This window comes from Oncorhynchus mykiss, chromosome 12 (assembly GCF_013265735.2).
Source record: "Oncorhynchus mykiss isolate Arlee chromosome 12, USDA_OmykA_1.1, whole genome shotgun sequence".
NCBI classification, from domain to species: domain Eukaryota; kingdom Metazoa; phylum Chordata; class Actinopteri; order Salmoniformes; family Salmonidae; genus Oncorhynchus; species Oncorhynchus mykiss.
Window position 1 is genome coordinate 61,024,168 of NC_048576.1, and position 19,139 is coordinate 61,043,306.

The 19,139-nt window shown below is 40.7% G+C and overlaps 1 protein-coding gene across 1 annotated transcript; it reads left to right on the top strand.

Annotated features, from left to right (window-relative positions):
* The first annotated feature begins 13,556 nt into the window (after window positions 1-13,556).
* LOC110539100 (tryptase) lies at window positions 13,557-17,742 on the top strand. The gene is given in 7 exon segments (XM_021626074.2): window positions 13,557-13,648; window positions 14,516-14,686; window positions 15,387-15,664; window positions 16,445-16,501; window positions 16,504-16,574; window positions 17,031-17,121; window positions 17,124-17,742. Coding segments are annotated over 5 exon segments (435 nt in total). The 5' UTR covers window positions 13,557-13,648; window positions 14,516-14,686; window positions 15,387-15,543; the 3' UTR covers window positions 17,219-17,742.
* Window positions 17,743-19,139: the final 1,397 nt, after the last annotated feature.

A 19,139-nucleotide genomic window follows, 5' to 3' on the forward strand; every position in this document is an offset into this window, starting at 1 on the left:
ACATATTGCAAGTGGAGTACCACAGTATGTATGAGTAATAATACTCATAAAACCTAGAGGTCAAACAAGGAAATGGTTCCAATCGTTTTTCCACAATTCATTTTTCCATAGGGAATTTTAAAACACTTAAAATAAGGGCTATATTTTGTATAGACTTACCCTGACATGACGTTTTGATAACCATGCGTATCTCTCTAGGCCAAGGTTACTTATTTTTTTACAAAAAACTTCTCAGCTGCAGATGTAATGATGTCCAGCTTCTTGGACACTTGTGCAATATAATTAATAACTGACTGTAGTTCACATACACCTCAGCCAAATACAATTTAACTCAGGGAATTTTTACTAGGATTAAATGTCAGGAATTGCGAAAAACTGTCTTAGGTCAGTTAGGACCACCACTTTATTTTAAGAAAGTGAAATAGTAGAGAGAATTATTAATTTCAGCTTTTATTTCATTCATCACATTCCCAGTTCGTCAGAAGTTTACATACACGCAATTAGTATTTGGTAGCATTGCCTTTAAATTGTTTAACTTCGGTCAAACATTTCGGGTAGCCTTCCACAACCTTCACAGTTGGGTGAATTTTGGCCCATTCCTCCTGACAGAGCTGGTGTATCTGAGTCAGGTTTGTAGGCCTCCTTGCTCACACACGCTTTATCAGTTCTGCCCACAAATCTTCTATAGTATTGAGGTCTGGGCTTTGTGATGGCCACTCCAATACCTAGACTTTGTTGTCCTTAAGCCATTTTGCTTTGGAAGTGTGCTTGGGGTCATCGTCCATTTGGAAGACCCATTTGTGACGAAGCTTTAACTTCCTGACTGATGTCTTGAGATGTTGCTTCAATATATCCAGATAATTTTCCTACCGCATGATGCCATCTATTTTGTGAAGTGCACCAGTCCCTCCTGCAGCAAAGCACCCCCACAACATGATGCTGCCACCCCCGTGCTTCACGGTTTGGAAGGTGTTCTACGGCTTACAAGCCTACCTCATTTTTCCTCCAAACATAACGATGGTCATTATGGCCAAACAATACTATTTTTGTTTCATCAGACCAGAGGACATTTCTCCAAAAAGTATGATCCCCATGTGCAGTTGCAAACCGTAGTCTGGCTTTTTTATGGTGGTTTTGGAGCAGTGGTTTCTTCCTTGCTGAGCGGCCTTTCAGGTTATGTCGATATAGGACTCGTTTAACTATGGACGTAGATACTTTTGACCCGTTTCCTCCAGCATCTCCACAAGGTGCTTTGCTGTTGTTCTGGGAATGATTTGCACTTTTCGCAACAAAGTACGTTCATTTCTAGGAGACAGAATGAGTCTCCTTCCTGAGCGGTATGACAGCTGCATGGTCCCATGGTGTTTATACTTGCGTACCATTGTTTGTACAGATGAACGTGGTACCTTCAGGCATTTGGAAATTGGTCCCAAGGATGAACCAGACTGGTAGAGGTCTACAATAATTTTTCTGAGATCTTGGCTGATTTCTCTTGATTTTCCCATGATGTCAAGAAAAGAGGCACTGCATTTGAAGGTAGGCCTTGAAATACATCCACAGATACACCTACAATTGACTCGATTGATGTCAATTATCCTATCAGAAGCATCTAAATCCATGACATCATTATCTTGTATTTTCCAAGCTGTTTAAAGTCACAGTCAACTTAGTGTATGTAAACTTCTGACCCGCTGGAATTGTGATAGTGACCGATAAGTGAAATAATCTGTCTGTAAACAATTGTTGGAAAAATTACTTGTGTCATGCACAAAGTAGATTTCCTAACCGACTTGCCAAAACTATAGTTTGTTAACAAGAAATTTGTGGAGTGGTTGAAAAACGAGTTTTAATGAATCCAACCTATGTGTATGTACATTTCTGACTTCAACTGTAAATGCTACAAAATCCACCTTCTTCACAAGAAGTGTATCTAGATCAGTTGATTGACGTATAACATTTGCAACTGATTGAGGTGCATCCAACGCCACATCTTCTCCAACACTGTGGCCTCTTGCCCCATCAACTCTTTTCAAAACCTATAGGATATTTGCTGTACAGCCCTGATTCTTGACACCTCAACCTCTTTCACCATAACAGGGCACTGAAGGAATTCAGGAATATAATCCCCACCACAGTTGCAACATTCAATAACGTCTGCAAACACTTGACACATGGCCAAACGTTTTACACTTCTTGCATTGCATCGGGTTTTGCACAAACACTCTCACAAAGTATATTATACAGTGCATTCGGAACAGTATTCAGACTCCTTGACTTTTTCTACATTTTATTACATTGCAGCCTTATTCTAACATGTATAAAAAAATATTCCCTCATCAATCTACACACAATACCTCATAATGACAAAGTGAAAACATGTTTTTAGAAATTTTAGCAAATTTATTACAAATAAAAAACAGAAATACCTTATTTACATAAGAATTCAGACCTTTCCCTATGATAATTGAAATTGAGCTCAGGTGCATCCTGTTTCCAATGATCATCCTTAAGCGGTCTCTTCAACTTGATTGGAGTCCACCTGTGGTAAATTCAATTGAATGGATATGATTTGGAAAGGCACACAGCTGTTTATATAAGGTTCCACAGTTGACAGTGCATATCAAATAAAATAAAATAAAATTTTATTGGTCACATACACATGTTTAGCAGATGTTAATGCGGGTGTAGCAAAATGCTTGTGCTTCTAGTTCTGACAGTGCATGTCACGTTCTGACCTTTATTTCCTTTGTTTTGTATTTATTTAGTATGGTCACGGCGTGAGTTGGGTGGGAAGTCTATGTTTGTTTTTCTATGATTTGTGTATTTCTATGTTTCGGCCTAGTATGGTTCTCAATCAGAGGCAGGTGTCATTAGTTGTCTCTGATTGAGAATCATACTTAGGTAGCCTGGGTTTAACTGTGTGTTTGTGGGTGATTGTTCCTGTCTCTGTGTTTGCACCAGATAGGACTGTTTTTTGGTTTTCCACGTTTATTGTTTTGTAGTGTTCGTGTTTATCGTTTTTTCATTAAACATGAGTAACCACCACGCCGCATTTTGGTCCGCTTCTCCTTCACAACAGGAAAACCGTTACAGTGCAACAATATCTAACAAGTAATATCTAACAATTTCCCAACAAATACCTAATTCACACAAATCTAAGTAAAGGAATGGAATTAACAATAAATATATGGATGAGTAATGTCAGAGCGGCATAGACTAAGATACAGTGATAGTATAGAATACAGTATATACATACGAGATGAGTAATACAAGACATGTAAACATTATTAAAGTGGCCAATGATATCAAGTATGCGTATGTAGGCAGCAGCCTCTCTGTGCTAGTGATGGCTAACAGTCTGAAGGTCTTGAGATATACGTTTTTGTTTTTCAGTCTCTCGGTCCCAGCATTGATGCACCTGTACTGACCTCGCCTTCTGGATGATTTCAGGGTGAACAGGCAGTGGCTCTGATGGTTGTTGTCCTTGATATGTTTTCCCTTCCTGTGACATCGGGTGCTGTAGGTGTCCTGGAGGGCAGGTAGTTTGCCCCCGGTGATGCGTTGTGCAGACCTCACCACCCTATGGAGAGCTTTGCGGTTGTGGGCAGTGCAGTCGCCGTACCAGCCAGTGAAACAGCCCAACAGGATGCTCTCAATTGTGCATCTGTAAATGTTTGTGAGGGTTTTAGCCTACAAGCCAAATTTCTTCAGCCTCCTGAGGTTGAAGAGGCGCTGTTGCGCTTTCTTCACTACACTGTCGGTGTGGGTGGACCATTTCAGTTTCTCAGTGATATATACACAGAGGAACTTAAAACTTTCCACCTTCTCCACTACTGTCCCATCGATGTGGATAGGGGGGTGCTTCCATTGCTGTTTTTTGAAGTCCACGATAATTTCCTTTGTTTTGTTGATGTTGACTGAGAGGTTATTTTCCTGACACCACACTCCCAGAGCACTCACCTCCGTCCTGTAGGCTATCTCGTCGTTGTTGGTAATCAAGCCTACTGCTGTTGTGTCGTCTGCAAACTTGATGATTGATTTGGAGGCATGCATGGCCACGCAGTCATGGGTGAACAGGTGTTGAAGGAATTTTGTCAATATTGACTAAATAATGTATACATTGGGCATAGAGTTATAACTCACAGAGTTATATGTTGTCTGTTAAGGAATATGTTGGTACATAGGCAAAGAGGAAGGGTCAACAGACAACTCGTGACCACAGTGAAACTAACAACAGGAAATATGTCTGGTCCCCAACCAGGGTGGGGAGAAACCGTTGGGTGTGCAGTAGATTGTGTAACATATGGTAGCAGAAGGTATGTGTTGGAACGGAATTGAAAAACAGCTTTGTCATGGTCCAGGAGGAGGATAGACATTTTCGTAAGACATGATGTAATGTGGGATATATAAAACTGATGTACTTTGTGATTATGTTCAGTACTCTCGAGAATAAACGCTATTAATTGATTTTGAGACTGGTCTCTGTCCATTTTATGCAAATAAGTATCTTACACATTCTTAGAAACGGACAGAGTGTTTTAATTGAATTGGTTAACATATAGGAATACAATTCCTTTAACAACAGGGAGTACAGGAGGGTGCTGAGCACGCAACCTTGTGGTGTCTGTGGGGTCATTTTGCACTTCCTAAGGCTTCCACTAGATGCTAACAGTCTTTAGAACCTTGTTTGATGCTTTTACTGTGAAGGGGGGCTGAAAGAGAGGGGAATGAGCCAGGTGTCTGGCAGAGTGCCATGGGCTTGTGACGTGCGTTCATGTGAGAGTTACCTCGCGTTCCATTGCTTTTCTACAGTCAAAGGAATTTTCCAGTTGGAACATTATTGAAGCTTTATGATAAAAGCATCCTAAAGATGTCACGTTCTGACCTTAGTTCCTTTGTTTTAGTATGGTCAGGGCGTGAGTTGGGTGGGTTGTCTATGTTAGTTTTTCTATGACTTCCTATTTCTGTGTTTGGCCTGGTATGGTTCTCAATCACAGGCAGCTTTCAATCGTTGTCCCTGATTGAGAACCATACTTAGGTAGCCTGTTTTCGATTGTGTTTTGTGGGTGGTTGTTTTCAGTCTTTGTGTGTCTACACCAGACAGAACTGTTCCGGTTGTTTCTTTGTTATTCAGTGTTCAGTTTACTTTATTAAAAAGATGAACACGTACCACGCTGCGGATTGGCCCTCACCTTCTTCCCAAGACAGCCGTTACAAAAGATTGATTCTATACTTCGTTTGACATGTTTCTACGACGTGTAATATAACTTTTTAGACTTTTCGTCCGACCTTTCGGCTGGACCTGCCCGCATTTCGTGAGTTTGGATTTGAATCCTACAGACGAAGATCCATATATGTGACATTTACAAAAAAAAAAGAGATATACATGAACAATCATTATTGGACACCCTTTTTCTATAGTGAACCGGTTTCACAAGCTTTCCACGCGCTAATTAACAATCATCTTAAATATAAAGATAGGCTCTCGTGGAATAACCGTTTATGTGCACCACTCAGAATGGATGGACAAGCGCACAACCTTTCTGTTGCTGATGAAAATCGCAGAAATGTGGGAAAAAAACGTAAAACAAAACTAAAAGAATGGAAAGACAGGCAAAGGAAGATCTTACGGGATGCGTGAAAACCCTATACAAATAGTAAGGGTCAAGAAAAAACTGGGTAAATCTGTCCAAATGAGGTATGTGGAAGAACCGTATATCAAACAATCAAGCTAGCTAGCTATAGAGTACAGTAACTAACATGTATGTTGTGAGTTGTCTAATTTGTAACTATAGAGAAAACATATTAGCTAAAGTTCGTTGGCTAATAACTCATACATTATCGTTACAAATGCTATTGCTAGATTATAGAAGAAACATAGCTAGCTACTTTTTCTCCATCCACCGGGTGATTCGACATGGCTACAGTAGCTAGCTAGTTACACTGTGTCCTGCAGGGAATAGCGTGTTCCACGACGTGCAGAAAGGAGTGTGGAAAGTGACTGATGAGCGCAAGCTGCATCTGTTCAACAGTTTCTACACTGTCCCATACGAAAAACAACAAGCGTTGATTCTCTCCGGCTTAGAACAGGTTAGAAATAAGACAAAACGCCTATTATTATAATAGCTATATTGAACACTTGCATAGTTTAACTTTGACAGTAATGATACGTACATTAACGTTAACTCTAAAAGTGCTGTGTTACACAATGGTGCAATACAAACTCATTCTGTGTATAGATTGGGAGTGTTTTGTAGTTCCATGGTATGTTCACATTGAGGGCTTCATTTTAAATGAGACTAAGATTTCATGACTCAACTTTTAAGAAAAGTCATCAGTGCTAAAGTTGATAGACCACCTTTAAATGAACCTCCATACAAATGAATTAACTACATATTGCATTTAAGTTATTTACATGAAGGGCATCTGTACTTGAAAGTACTTAAAACATCATATCAGGTGTTAAAAAAGGACATCTTACAAGAGTCATGCAAAATGTCACATTTACTGTTCTTCCACAAACTGAAATCATCACTGGAGATATACTGTTCTTCCACATTCTTAAAATTAAAACGGCAATAAAAAAAGTATTTTTTGAAATGACAAAAAAATATAAATTGTTGTTGGAAGATATGGGTATGGTAAATTATTTGTCAACCATAAAACACCTAATGTGGTACACACAATTAATAATATAAAAATAACTGATTATCTTAAAATGGAAAAATTGTCACATATATGGTTCTTCGTCTGTAGGATTCATTTGTGAACTGAACGCGCTAACAAAAGGAGGTATTTGGACATAAATTATGAACTTTATCGAACAAATCAAAAAAAATTGTGGAACTGGGATTCCTGGGAGAGCATTCTGATGAAGATCATCAAAGGTAAGTAAATATTTATAATGATATTTCTGACTAATGTTGACTCCACAACATGGCGGATATCTTAATGGCTTGTTTGGGCTCTGAGCGCTGTACTCAGATTATTGCATGGTGTGCTTTGTAAAGTTTTTTTGAAATCTGACACAGCAGTTGCACTAAGGAGAAGTTTATCTAAAGTTCCATGTATAATAGTTGTATCTTTAATCAATGTTTATTATGAGTATTTCTGTAAATTGATGTGGCTCTCTGCAAAATCACAGCATGTTTTGGAACTACTGAACATAACACGCCAATGTAAAATTACATTTTGGGATATAAATATGCACTTTATCGAACAAAACATACATGTATTGTGTAACATGGAGTCCTATGAGTGTCATCTGATGAAGATCATCAAACGTTTGTGGTTAATTTTATCTATATTTCTGCTTTTGTTTACTCCTCTCTTTGGCTGGAAAAATGGCTGTGTTTTTCTGTGACTAGGTGCTTACCTAACATAATCGTTTGTTGGGGTTTCACTGTAAAGCCTTTTTGTGGCTGGATTAATGAGAATTTTATCTTTAAAATGGTGTAAAATACTTGTATGCTTGAGGAATTTTAATTATGAGATTTTTGTTGTCTTGAATTAGGCGCCCTGCACTTTCACTGGCTGTTGGCGGGGTGGGACGCTACCGTCCCACATTTCCCAGAGAGGTTAATGATGAGCTTGGAGGGTACTATGGTGTTGAATGCTGAGCTATAGTCAATGAACAGCATTCTTACATAGGTATTCCTCTTGTCCAGATGGGATAGAGCAGTGTGCAGTGTGATGGCAATTGCATTGTCTGTGGACCTATTGGGGTGGTAAGCAAATTGAAGTGGGTCTAGGGTGACAGGTAAAGTAGAGGTGATATGATCCTTGACTAGTCTCTCAAAGCACTTCATGATGACAGAAGTGAGTGCTATGATAGTCATTTAGTTTAGTTACCTTTGCATTCTTGGGTACACGAACAGTAGTGGCCATCTTGAACCATGTGGGGACAGCAGACTGGGATAGGGAGAGATTGAATACGTTCTTAACACAGCAGCCAGCTGGTCTGCGCTTGCTCTGAGGACGCGGCTAGGGATGCCGACACGGGGCGGCAGCCTAGTGAGAGTTAACACGTTTAAACGTCTTACTCATGTCGGCCACGGAGCAGGAGAGCCCACAGTCCTTGGTAGCTGGCCGCGTAGGTGGCACTGTGATATCCTCAAAGCGGGCAAATAACGTGTTTAGCTTGTCGAAAAGCAAGACGTTGGTGTCTGCGACGTGGCTGATTTTTATTGTGGTCCGTGATTGTCTGTAGACCCTGCCACATACGGCTTGTGTCTGAGCCATTGAATTGCAACTCCACTTTGTCTTTATACTGATGTTTTGCTAGTTTGATTGCCTTGCAGAGGAAATTATTAGTCTGTTTGTATTCTGCCATATTCCCAGTCACCTTGTCATGGTTAAATTCGGTGGTTCGCGCTTTCAGTTTTGCGTGAATGCTGCCATCTATCCACGGTTTTTAGTTAGGGTAGGTTTTAATGGTCACACTGGGTACAACATCTCCTACATCTCCCAACCGTCTCAGTGTACACTTCAATATTATTCTCTGAAGCTACCCGGAACATATCCCAGTCCGAGTGATCAAAACAATCTTGAAGCGTGGATTCCGATTGGTCAGACCAGTGTTGAATTTTCCTTAGCACGGGTACTTCCTGTTTGAGTTTCTGCAAATAGGAAGGGAGGAGTAAAATGGAGTGGTGGTCAGATTTGACAAAAGGAGGGTGGGGGAGGGCATTGTATGAATCCCAGAAGTTGGAATAACAATGGTTGAGTTTTTCCAGCGTTAGTACTACAGTCGATATGCTGAAAGAATTTAGGTGGCCTTTTCCTCAAATTTGCTTTGTTAATATCCCCAACTACAGTAAATGCAGCCTCAGGATATATGGTTTCCAGTTTGCATAAAGTCCAGTGAAGTTCCTTGAGGGCCGTTGTGGTATCGCCTTGAGGGGGGATATACGTTGCTGTGACAATAACCAAAGAGAATTCTATTGGGAGATAATATGGTCGGCATTTGATTGTGAGGTATTCTAGGTTGGGTGAACAAAAGAACTTGAGGTCCTATATGTTATTACAATCATACCTGTCGGCGGGATGAACTGTGTATCCAGATGGCTGGACCGACTCCGACAGTATTTCCAGAGAGAGCCATGTTTCCGTGAAACAGAGTATGTTACAATCCCTGATGTCTCTCTGGAAAGAAACCCTGCCCTGATCTTCTCAACTTTGTTATCCAGGGACTGAACATTAGCGATTAATATACTCGGAAGCAGTGGGTGGTGTGCGTGCCTCCTAAGTCAGACTAGAAGACCTATTCGAGTCCCTCTTTTTCACCGGCGTTGTTTTGGTCAGCCCCTGGAATCAGTTCAATTGCCCTGGGTGGTGGGAACAAAGGATCAGCTTCGGGAAAATCGTATTCCTAATCGTAATACTGGTAGTGCTGGTGAGTTACCGCTGCTTTTATATCCCAAAATTCTTCCCAGCTGTATATAATAACACATAACATTTTCTTGGCTAACAATGTAAGAAATAATACATAAATTCACAAAATACTGCAAAGTTTCCTAAGAACTAGAAGCGAGGCAGCCCTCTCGGAACCATCTTATCTCAATATCAGAGCAAAAACCAAGCTATGAGGTCGAAGGAATTGTCCGTAGAGCTCTGAGGCAGGATTTTGTCGAGGCACAGGTCTGGGGAAGGGTACCCAAAACAGTTCTGCAGCATTGAAGGTCCCCAAGAACACAGTGGCCTTTATCATTCTTAAATGGAAGAAGTTTGGAACCACCAAGACAGGAAGGACAACCATTTCTGAAGCACTCCACCAATTAGGCCTTTATGGTAGAGTAGCCACAGACGGAAAACACTCCTTAGTAAAATACACATGACAGTCCACTTGGAGTTTGCCAAAAGGCATCTAAACGACCCTCAGACTATCATAAATACGATTCTCTGGTCTGATGAAACCAAGATTGAACTCTTTAGCCTGAATGCCAACCGTCACATCTGGAGGAAACCTGGCACCATCCCTACGGTGAAGCATGGTGGTAGCAGCATCATCCTGTGTAGATGTTTTTCAGTGGAAGGAACTGGGAGACTAGTCTGGATCAAGGGGAATATGAACGGGGCAAAGTACAGAGAGTTCCTTGATGAAAACCTGCAATAGGACAACGACCCTAAGCACACAGCCAAGACAAAGCAGTGGCTTTGGGTCAAGTCTTTGAATGTCCTTGATTGGCCAAACCAGAGCCCTAACTTGAACCCGATTGATTGAACATCTCTTGGGAAACCTGAAAATAGCTGTGCTGCAATGCTCCTCTTCCAACCTGACAGAGCTTGAGAGGATCTGCAGAGAAGAACGGGAGAAACTCCCCAAATACAGGTGTGCCAAGCTTGTAGCGTCATACCCAAGAAGACTCAAGGCTGTAATCGCTGCCAAAGGTGCTTCAACAAAGTGCTGAGTATAGGGTCTGAATACTATTCTAAATGAGATTTCCATTTCTATTTATTTTTAAGCAAAGATTTCTAAAAACCTGTTTTTTCTTTGTCACTATAGCGGTCTGAATACTTTCCGAATGCACTGTTTATCCAACTTTACATAGGTTGGTAGATACTCTACATCAAACATCAATAAAAGAGCTACTTCTTCTCATTCTCCACACAGGTAAAGCGATGTGCATTAACTACCCCTGAATTTGTTTGCCTAAGATATTGATTTTCAATGTCCAACGGGATTCCAGAAATATCTTTTACTCCGAAAATCACAGCTGTTCAATTCATGTGTTGATAATTTTGTGAGCCATAATGCGCGCTCCTTTTGCTATATTAACATCAAACCGTCCTGGTTACTTTGACTGCATCCACTTCTCCCAGCGCCTTCTTTACCTCGTGACTTCAAAGGGTTTCCCAAAGGAACTTCAATTTAGCACTTTTGTTTCATTCTGACTTCACTGTTCACTCATCTTTCTCACTAACTGTAGTCGACGTGCTTTCAGCTTCAAATAACACTTCTGATTCCACCATGTCAACTTCCTCCATCCGGCTCAAAGTTACATTCCTTCATCAATCAAAATCGACACAAAAAACAACAACAGTACCAGTCAAAAGTTCGGACACACCTACTCATTCAAAGTTTTTCTTTATTTGTACTATTTTCTACATTGTAGGATAATAGTGAAGACATCAAAACTATGATATAACACATGGAATAATGTAGTAACCTAAAACGTGCTATACAAATCAAAATATATGTTCTATTTGTCACGACTTTCACCGAAGGTGGCTCCCCTTCCCCTTCGGGTGGCACTCGGGCGGTCGTCGTCACCGGTCTACTAGCTGCTACGATCCCTTGTCCCCTTTTCGTTTTGTTTGGACTAATTGGTTTCACCTGTTCCTTGTTTGGGGTTTTGGGTTGGGGTTATTTAAGTTCAGTTAGCCCGCCTGTGGTCGTGCGGGCTTGTTTGCTGTTTTTGGTTCAGGAGTGTCCTGTCTTGATTTTCTGCTGTACAGCGTATGTACCGGTGTTGTACTTTTAGTGTGTTTTACGCCTGTGTTCGGCGTTACCCTCTTTTGTTTGCTGTGATTGTTCCGGAAATAATTTTTTTTCCCGAATCCTCTGCTCTCTGCGCCTGATTCCACACCCATCACTCTTCGAAGCCTGACAATATTGAGATTCTTCAAAGTAGCCACCCTTTGCCTTGACGACAGCTTTGCACACTCTTTGCATTCTCTCAGCCAGCTTCACCTGGAAGGCTTTTCCAACTGTATTGAAGGATTTCCACATATGCTGAGCACTTGTTGGTTGCTTTTCCTCCACTCTGCGGTCCAACTCATCCCAAACGATCTCAATTTGGTTGAGGTCAGGTGATTGTGGAGGCCAGGTCATCTGATACAGCACTCCATCTCTCCCCTTCTTGGTCAAAATAGCCCTTACACAGCCTAGATGTGTTGGTTCATTGTCCTATCATTTGTTTTTCAACCAGATGGGATGGCGTATAGCTGCAGACTGTTGTGGTAGCCATGCTGGTTAAGTGTGCCTTGAACTCTAAATACATCACAGACAGTGTCACCAGCAAAGCACCCCCACACCATAACACCTCCTCCTCCATGCTTCACGGTGGGAACTACACATGCGGAGATCATCCATTCACCTACTCTGCGTCTCACAAAGACACGGCGGTTGGAACCAAAAATGTCAAATTTGGACTCATCAGACCAAAGGACAGATTTGCACTGGTCTAATGTCCATTCTTGGCCCAAGCAAGTCTCTTCTTCTTATTGGCTTCGTTTAGTAGTGGTTTCTGTTCAGCAAATAAGGCTCCCAAGTGGTGCAGCGGTCTAAGGCACTGCATCTCAGTCCAAGAGGTGTCACTACAGACACCCAGGTTCGAATCCAGGCTGTGTCACAACTAGCCGTGATTGGGAGTCCATTGGGATGCGCACAATTGGCCCGTGTCGTCCGGGTATGGCTAGTGTGGGCCATCATTGTAAATAAGAATTTGTTCTCAACTGACTTGCCTAGTTAAAATAAAGGTTACATTTGACCATGAAGCCCTGATTCACAGTGTCCTCTGAACAGCTGATGTTGACAGGTGTCTGTTACTTGACTCTGTGAAGCATTTATTGGCTGCAAATTCTGCGGCTGGTAACTCTAATGAACTTATCCTCTGCCGTAGAGGTAACTCTGGGTCTTCCTTTCCTGTGGCGGTCCTCATGAGAGCCAGTTTCATCATAGCACTTGAAGAAACTTTCAAAGTTCTTGAAATTGTCCAGACTGACTGACCTTCATGTCTTCACGTAATGATGGACTGTCGTTTCCCTTTGCTTATTTGAGCTGTTCTTGCCATGGACTTGGTATTTACCAAATAGGGCTATCTTCTGTATACCACCCCTACCTTGTCACAACACAACTGATTGGCTCAAATGCATTAAGAAGGAAAGAAATTCCACAAATTAACTTTTACAAGGCACACCTGTTAATGAATATGCATTCCAGGTGACAACCTCATGAAGCTGGTTGAGAGAATGCAAAGAGTTTGCAAAGCTGTCATCAATGTAAAGGGTGGCTACTTTGAAGAATCTACAACAATAAAATATATTTGGATTTGTTTAACACTTTTTTTGTTACTACATGATTCCATATGTGTTATATCACAGTTTTGATGTCTTCACTATTGTAGTAAATAGTAAAAATAAAGAAAAACCCTGGAATGAGTAGGTGTGTCCAAACTTTTGACTGAAAATGTACATATAATAATGCAGGTTAATTGTTCTTAGGCCGGGATTCAGTCCATGGAGCGCTGAGCCATTTAAAGGTAATTTCAGCCTTGCCTGGTTCCTCTATATAGTAAACACAAACTCTGGTTGAAAACTAGAAATGTCAGTGGACACTGTTTCTTTAATTGAATAGCTTGAGATAGAAATATCACCTCATCTCTCTTTTGAGAATTTGCATTCTGAAAATAAAAGAAAACATGATTTTATCAGCAACCCAGATGAGCAGCCTGCTATCATTGGAACTGTTAATCAGATTGCACATGTGTAACATTGATGTAATCTAAGCATGGACGTCTATAAATCTGGACATCAGTCAGTCAGTGTCTATCCATCAAACAGCCGTCTGGTGGTTGGATACTGACAGGAAAAGCTATGGGTTTTTGGGGACTACTGTCTGTAATTTTGCTGGTCCAAGATGCTGCAGGTGAGGTCAACAGAAATGTATTAATTAAAAGAGCATAAAATCGTGTTTAACTTGCTTGGTCCACAGTAACTATTACATTCATCAGATAGTGACAGCATTTTTTTTACTGGTGTTTTAATTTGAGCATCATTAGCCTACATATTTGGGCATGTACATAATTGTTTTTCCATCCACTAGAACAAAGAACTTCAAGCATATCTCTCTGTTTTGGCATTAGTGACCACTAAGGGCTCTATTCAAACCATATTTATAGCTCAGATTAAAATGTAATTTCCAACTGAGACGACATATGTAGCATTTATCGTGGCATGAATGCAGCTTCTGCTAACGCGGGAACATTGCCTTAAAATGTATTGCACTTTTGTGCAGCTCTTCAGAGCTACGAATATCACCACTACATATAAATACATATCACCACTAAATCCTCTTAAGGGGAAATCTGCAGTTGCTACATCCAATTAGGACTTATAAATTAAGCAGATTCTTGAGTTTGTAACCCATCAGAACCCAAAGCTTATTTTACTCCAAGTTTTGCAAAGTAAACATAAACAAACATTATATAGCCTCAAACATGGTTAAAACTGTAATTGTGATATCATGGATGGTCAGTCCTTGCATCCAGAGCTCTGTCTGTGAATTTGAAAGTGGTTACAATCCTCCAGCCCAATCCCTCCACTTTTTACCGAGACAGGGGTGGGGAGGATCACTTATTGTTACTGTTATTATTTCAACTGCTCAGATGTTCTGGTGCGGTGGCACTAATTTCAGAGTTCTGACAGGAGCAAAGTAATCAAATGCAGAGTGTTTGTACAGGAAACAGTGTCACAGTCTGGCATTCTTTCCACCCTCCAACACCTCCCTCTCTAGAGTCGTTTGTGCCCCAGGCTCGGAGCTCTATCGTGGGGGAAAGGATGCTCAAAAGGGCCGCTGGCCGTGGATAGTCTACCTTTTAATCACGGATAATACAGGCTCCTTTAGCTGTGGCGGATCCCTCCTTACTGAGGAATGGGTGCTCACCGCTGCACACTGTGTTGACCCGTAAGTGTGTTTGTGTGTGAAGGAGGTTTGCATGTTGAACTCATTATCGTGTCTGCAACCAAAATGACGTTTTTTCCATGGATGTAATTTTCTTAACGTGTCTGCAAGCAGAAAACCAGTTTACCAACTAGAATGACATCATTATAATTTCAAAGGCCAAATTTGCTTGCTGGAATAGAACCGAAAGATCTGTATGAAATATATCAATGTCTGTGTAATGTTTCAATCCAACCTGGACTCAGGGTAGACATAACAGAGTAAACGTAAATCTGAACCATGCCGATTAGTATGATGTTACTATGTATGGTATCTATTCATTTGTGGATGTCCATCATCCATTTCGTATGATATGTTACAAATGACAATTCATATGATATGTTACGAATTGCAAGTCCTACAATATGTTATGAATTTTCTAAATGTTTAGTTGCAAGGTAGCTAAAAAAGTAGTAACTAGTTGCAAAGTTGCTAATAAGATAAAATGCTAAAGTTGTCCGTGATAAGATTCAAACACGCAACCTTTGGGTTAATAGACATTCACATTACAACCATCCTACTTTCGTTTTTTGCCTTAAGTAACCTATCTTATGTAACCATATCAAATGTAACATATTCTAATTTCAGTGTCCTGGATTTAAATGTACTATGTTACACCTAGTCTATGAGACCAGGCTGTTTTACCTGTCTGCATGTGTATTAGGAATGACAACCCTATTCCAGACCGTTCCTCCATTCGTCTGGGGACACACAGCCTGAATGAGCCATCAGTGTTTTATCGATCCATCTCACGCATCGTCAGTCACCCACAGTACCAGAAACAGCATTTGGCCCTGCTGCACGACATCGCTTTGGTGAAGATGAGTAAAAAGGTGTCCTTTTCCTCCCTGGTGAAGCCCATGTACCTGCCCAAACCGAGTGATGCCTTTGGCCCAAGGTCGAAGTGCTTCATCGCTGGCTGGGGCGATGTCGGGAACAATGGTGAGCAAACACACAGCAACACCGATATACAAACACTCACAGTGCCAGGTTCTAAAGCATATCTTTGGTTGGTTTGGTTTTGATTGAATGTCAGCATTCAATTCTGTGGGCGACATTTTAGTAGTGTAAAATGATTTACCACAAACCTCATTATAAAGCTGATGGTTCCAGCATTGAATGCTGACTGGCTGAAATGCTGATTGGTTATGACCCCCAAAATGTTTTACCTTTCTAATTATGTTGGTAACCAGTTTATAATAGCAATAAGGCACCTCTGGGGTTTGAGGTATATGGCTAATATACCACAGCTAATGGCTGTATCCCAGCACTCCACGTTGTGCATGGCCGGGGTATATTGGCCATATATCACACCCCTTCGTGCTTTATTGCTTAATTATAATCTGGCAGTGTGATTTATAAACGTTTATTTACTCACAGGAACTCAATTGAGACCAGTTTCTCATTTACAATGGTGCCCTGAGGACCCCCAAAAAACACAATCAATACAACAACAAAAAAGATAAAAACAAGTTATAATAAAGTTATAATAAGCAATTGAAACATTTGCACATTGTTAAAGAAAGATTTCCAATTAAATCAGAATGCCAGATTATAATAAGATATACTGTATTTTGTGCACTTTACACAATGTATTTTGTTTTCATCCAGCTGCTGTTTGTAGTTAGTGAGTATTTCTCCCTTAAATTCTCCCTGCCCGTTCACTGCCTCCCCACCAGTTTCTATCCTACATTTTACTCTTCTTCTTTTCCCTCCCTCCAGTGGAATTGTCTGGTAATATGACCCTCCAGGAGCTGAAGTTGCCCATCGTGAAACAGTCGTGAAAAAGTTTCCGGGCCTCACTGACAACATGCTGTGTGCTGGCTCCATAAAAGGGAAAGGCTCCTGTCTGGTGAGTCTTCTTTCCTGGTCTCCTGATTGGTACATATACATGTTTTATACAAACACAGACCCTCCCTCTCTCTCACACACACACACACACACACACACACACACACACACACGTGGGCACACACACTAGTGATGCGCCAGTCCCCGTGAGGCGGGCGGGTTTAGGGTCATGAAATATTGTTAATTATTCAACAAATGTTCAAGAGGGAAAAAAAGGAACTGTACAGAGCATTCTCTATATTTTTGGGTAAGGTCTTAGATTTTTTGCTTTATCACATAATCAGCTGGTTGTGGATGGGTTATTAGCAATTGTGGGTGGGTGCAGGTGAACAAACAGCTGACCCACATCACTGACACACACACACACCCTCTTTCTCTCTATCGTTCTCTCTCACGTACACACATACTTACTTGAATGTTGTAAATGTATGTTTGTGTTGTTTTCTTTGTTCTACAGGGGGACTCTGGTGGGCCGTTGGTTTGTCGCTCATCTGGTGAGATTGTCCAGGTGGGAATCGTGAGTTTTGGGAATAAGAATGGCTGTGCTTTGAAGGCTTCCCTGAAGTCTACACCCGTGTGAAACGCTACATGGACTTCATCAGCGAGACTATAACCTCAGACAGACAGGCTTCTGCTGAGGCCTAGGTCACCATGAAACACTGTCTGTTTACAGTCCATATCCCCCTCTCGCTCTGTCTTCCCTTTCTCTTCAGTTCCCTATTGAGCCAAAGTCCTTACTTGAGATGCAGCTGGAAGTGATTTAAAATGACAAGATATTGGTATTGATTGTGAATTACTTTGTGGTTTTATTCTTTACCAGACCTTTAAATTATTTTCCAATATATTTCGAAGTATTTAGTCAACTCTTCCTTGAAAATACAAGATGTTGAATATTTATTTGAAATATTTAAGTACTCTATGCATTTGAAACCAGGTCTGTTTGAACACAGGGGTATTTGTACATGATTTGGAAACAAGTAATTGAAAATAGTTTAAAATATAATGTATAGAAAATGATTAGAAAATATACAGAAAATACATCTTTAAAATATAAATACTTTAATAAACATGTATTTGAACCCAGGTCTGTTGTAAAAAAAAAATGTTCAATGACTTACTGGCTATGTCCTTTTCAATAGTAGCTCCTTAGTAAACTGCAAGCATCAACCCTTCCGTTTCAGTTTTTTTTGTGTGAGAGTGTCACAAAATAGAAAGTGACTGGTTCTAGAATCTAGGTTGAGCGGTGTGAAGCAGCGACCAGAGCTAAGGTCCTCTCTTATCATCTGGGCCAGGGATTTCGATATCAAAGTATACAGCAGGAGAGACAGGGGACATCCTTGTCTGACATCCATGATCTCTACATGCCAGGCATGTGCACAGATAGGGCTCCACCAGTGCTCAAGCCTTTTGCCCATACTATGAGTAAGGGCCCTTTTGCCCTTCTATCAGCTCGTAATTTTTTTTTAGTTGATTAATTACTTTATAGTGTCTTTAAAAATATAGATTTGATATGTAACGAATTGCACAAACTATCGCATTTAATATTTGTGAATCTTGAAAAATATCTCCTCCCCCACACTCCCACCTCAAGTGTGCACTTGCCTGACTTCTGCATGTAGTGCGATGTACAGTAATTGGCTACCGGTGGTGAGTTTGAATACTGGTAGGCTACCTTTGAGTTGGCCCTGTCATGTATGTCTTGTACTGTTATGGACAGAGATGGGGCATTCACTTGTTTGTTAGTAAGCGGCAGATGCAAACTCAAATCAAGTAAAAAATTGTTTGGTTTGACAGCATAGCTAACTAGCTAGCTAACTAGCAGATTTACATCATAATTCGCTATGATCAGCTGATAGCCTCTTTTCCCAATGTCACTCTTTATCCCACTGGGCACACAGTGGTTCAAATAACATTGTTTACACGTAATTTGAATGAAATTATTTTGAACTAATGTGGAATAGACGTTGAATTGACGTCTGTGCCCAGTGGGACGTCTCTAGTTATTACCCTACTAGGAGTCACTGGCATGAGTGTGTTGTTGCATTAGATAAATAGGTCATTGCAACAAAACAAAAAACAATTTGATACAGAAACAGTTTGTAAATTATGAATTTTGAGTTGTGAATTTTCTGGCTGCATTTTTCATTTTGAGAACCTGCATCCCCAAAGGTCTGTGTCTGGCCATGCTACATGCAGCAAAGTTTAATGGGATCGTGGTGGAAACTAGTGATGCACCGATATGACATTTCTGGCCGATACCAACTACACCGGTAAGCGATATAAAGATTTGTTGCGGCCTTTTAAGCATTCTAGTACAGTTAAATAGTTAACAACACATGGACGCAGCGGTCTAAGGCACTGAATCTCAATGCAAGGGGAGTCATTACAGTCCCTGGTTTGAATCCAGGCTGTGTGGGAGTTAATGGAATGTAACTAGGTGCAGCTGCCATGCTGAGGAAACAATAACAATAATTAAATTAACATGAAGTAGTAAGGACAATAATTACATTGGCCAGATGGAGAAATGGTGACACCTAGTGCATTTGCCGTAGGATAACATGCCAAA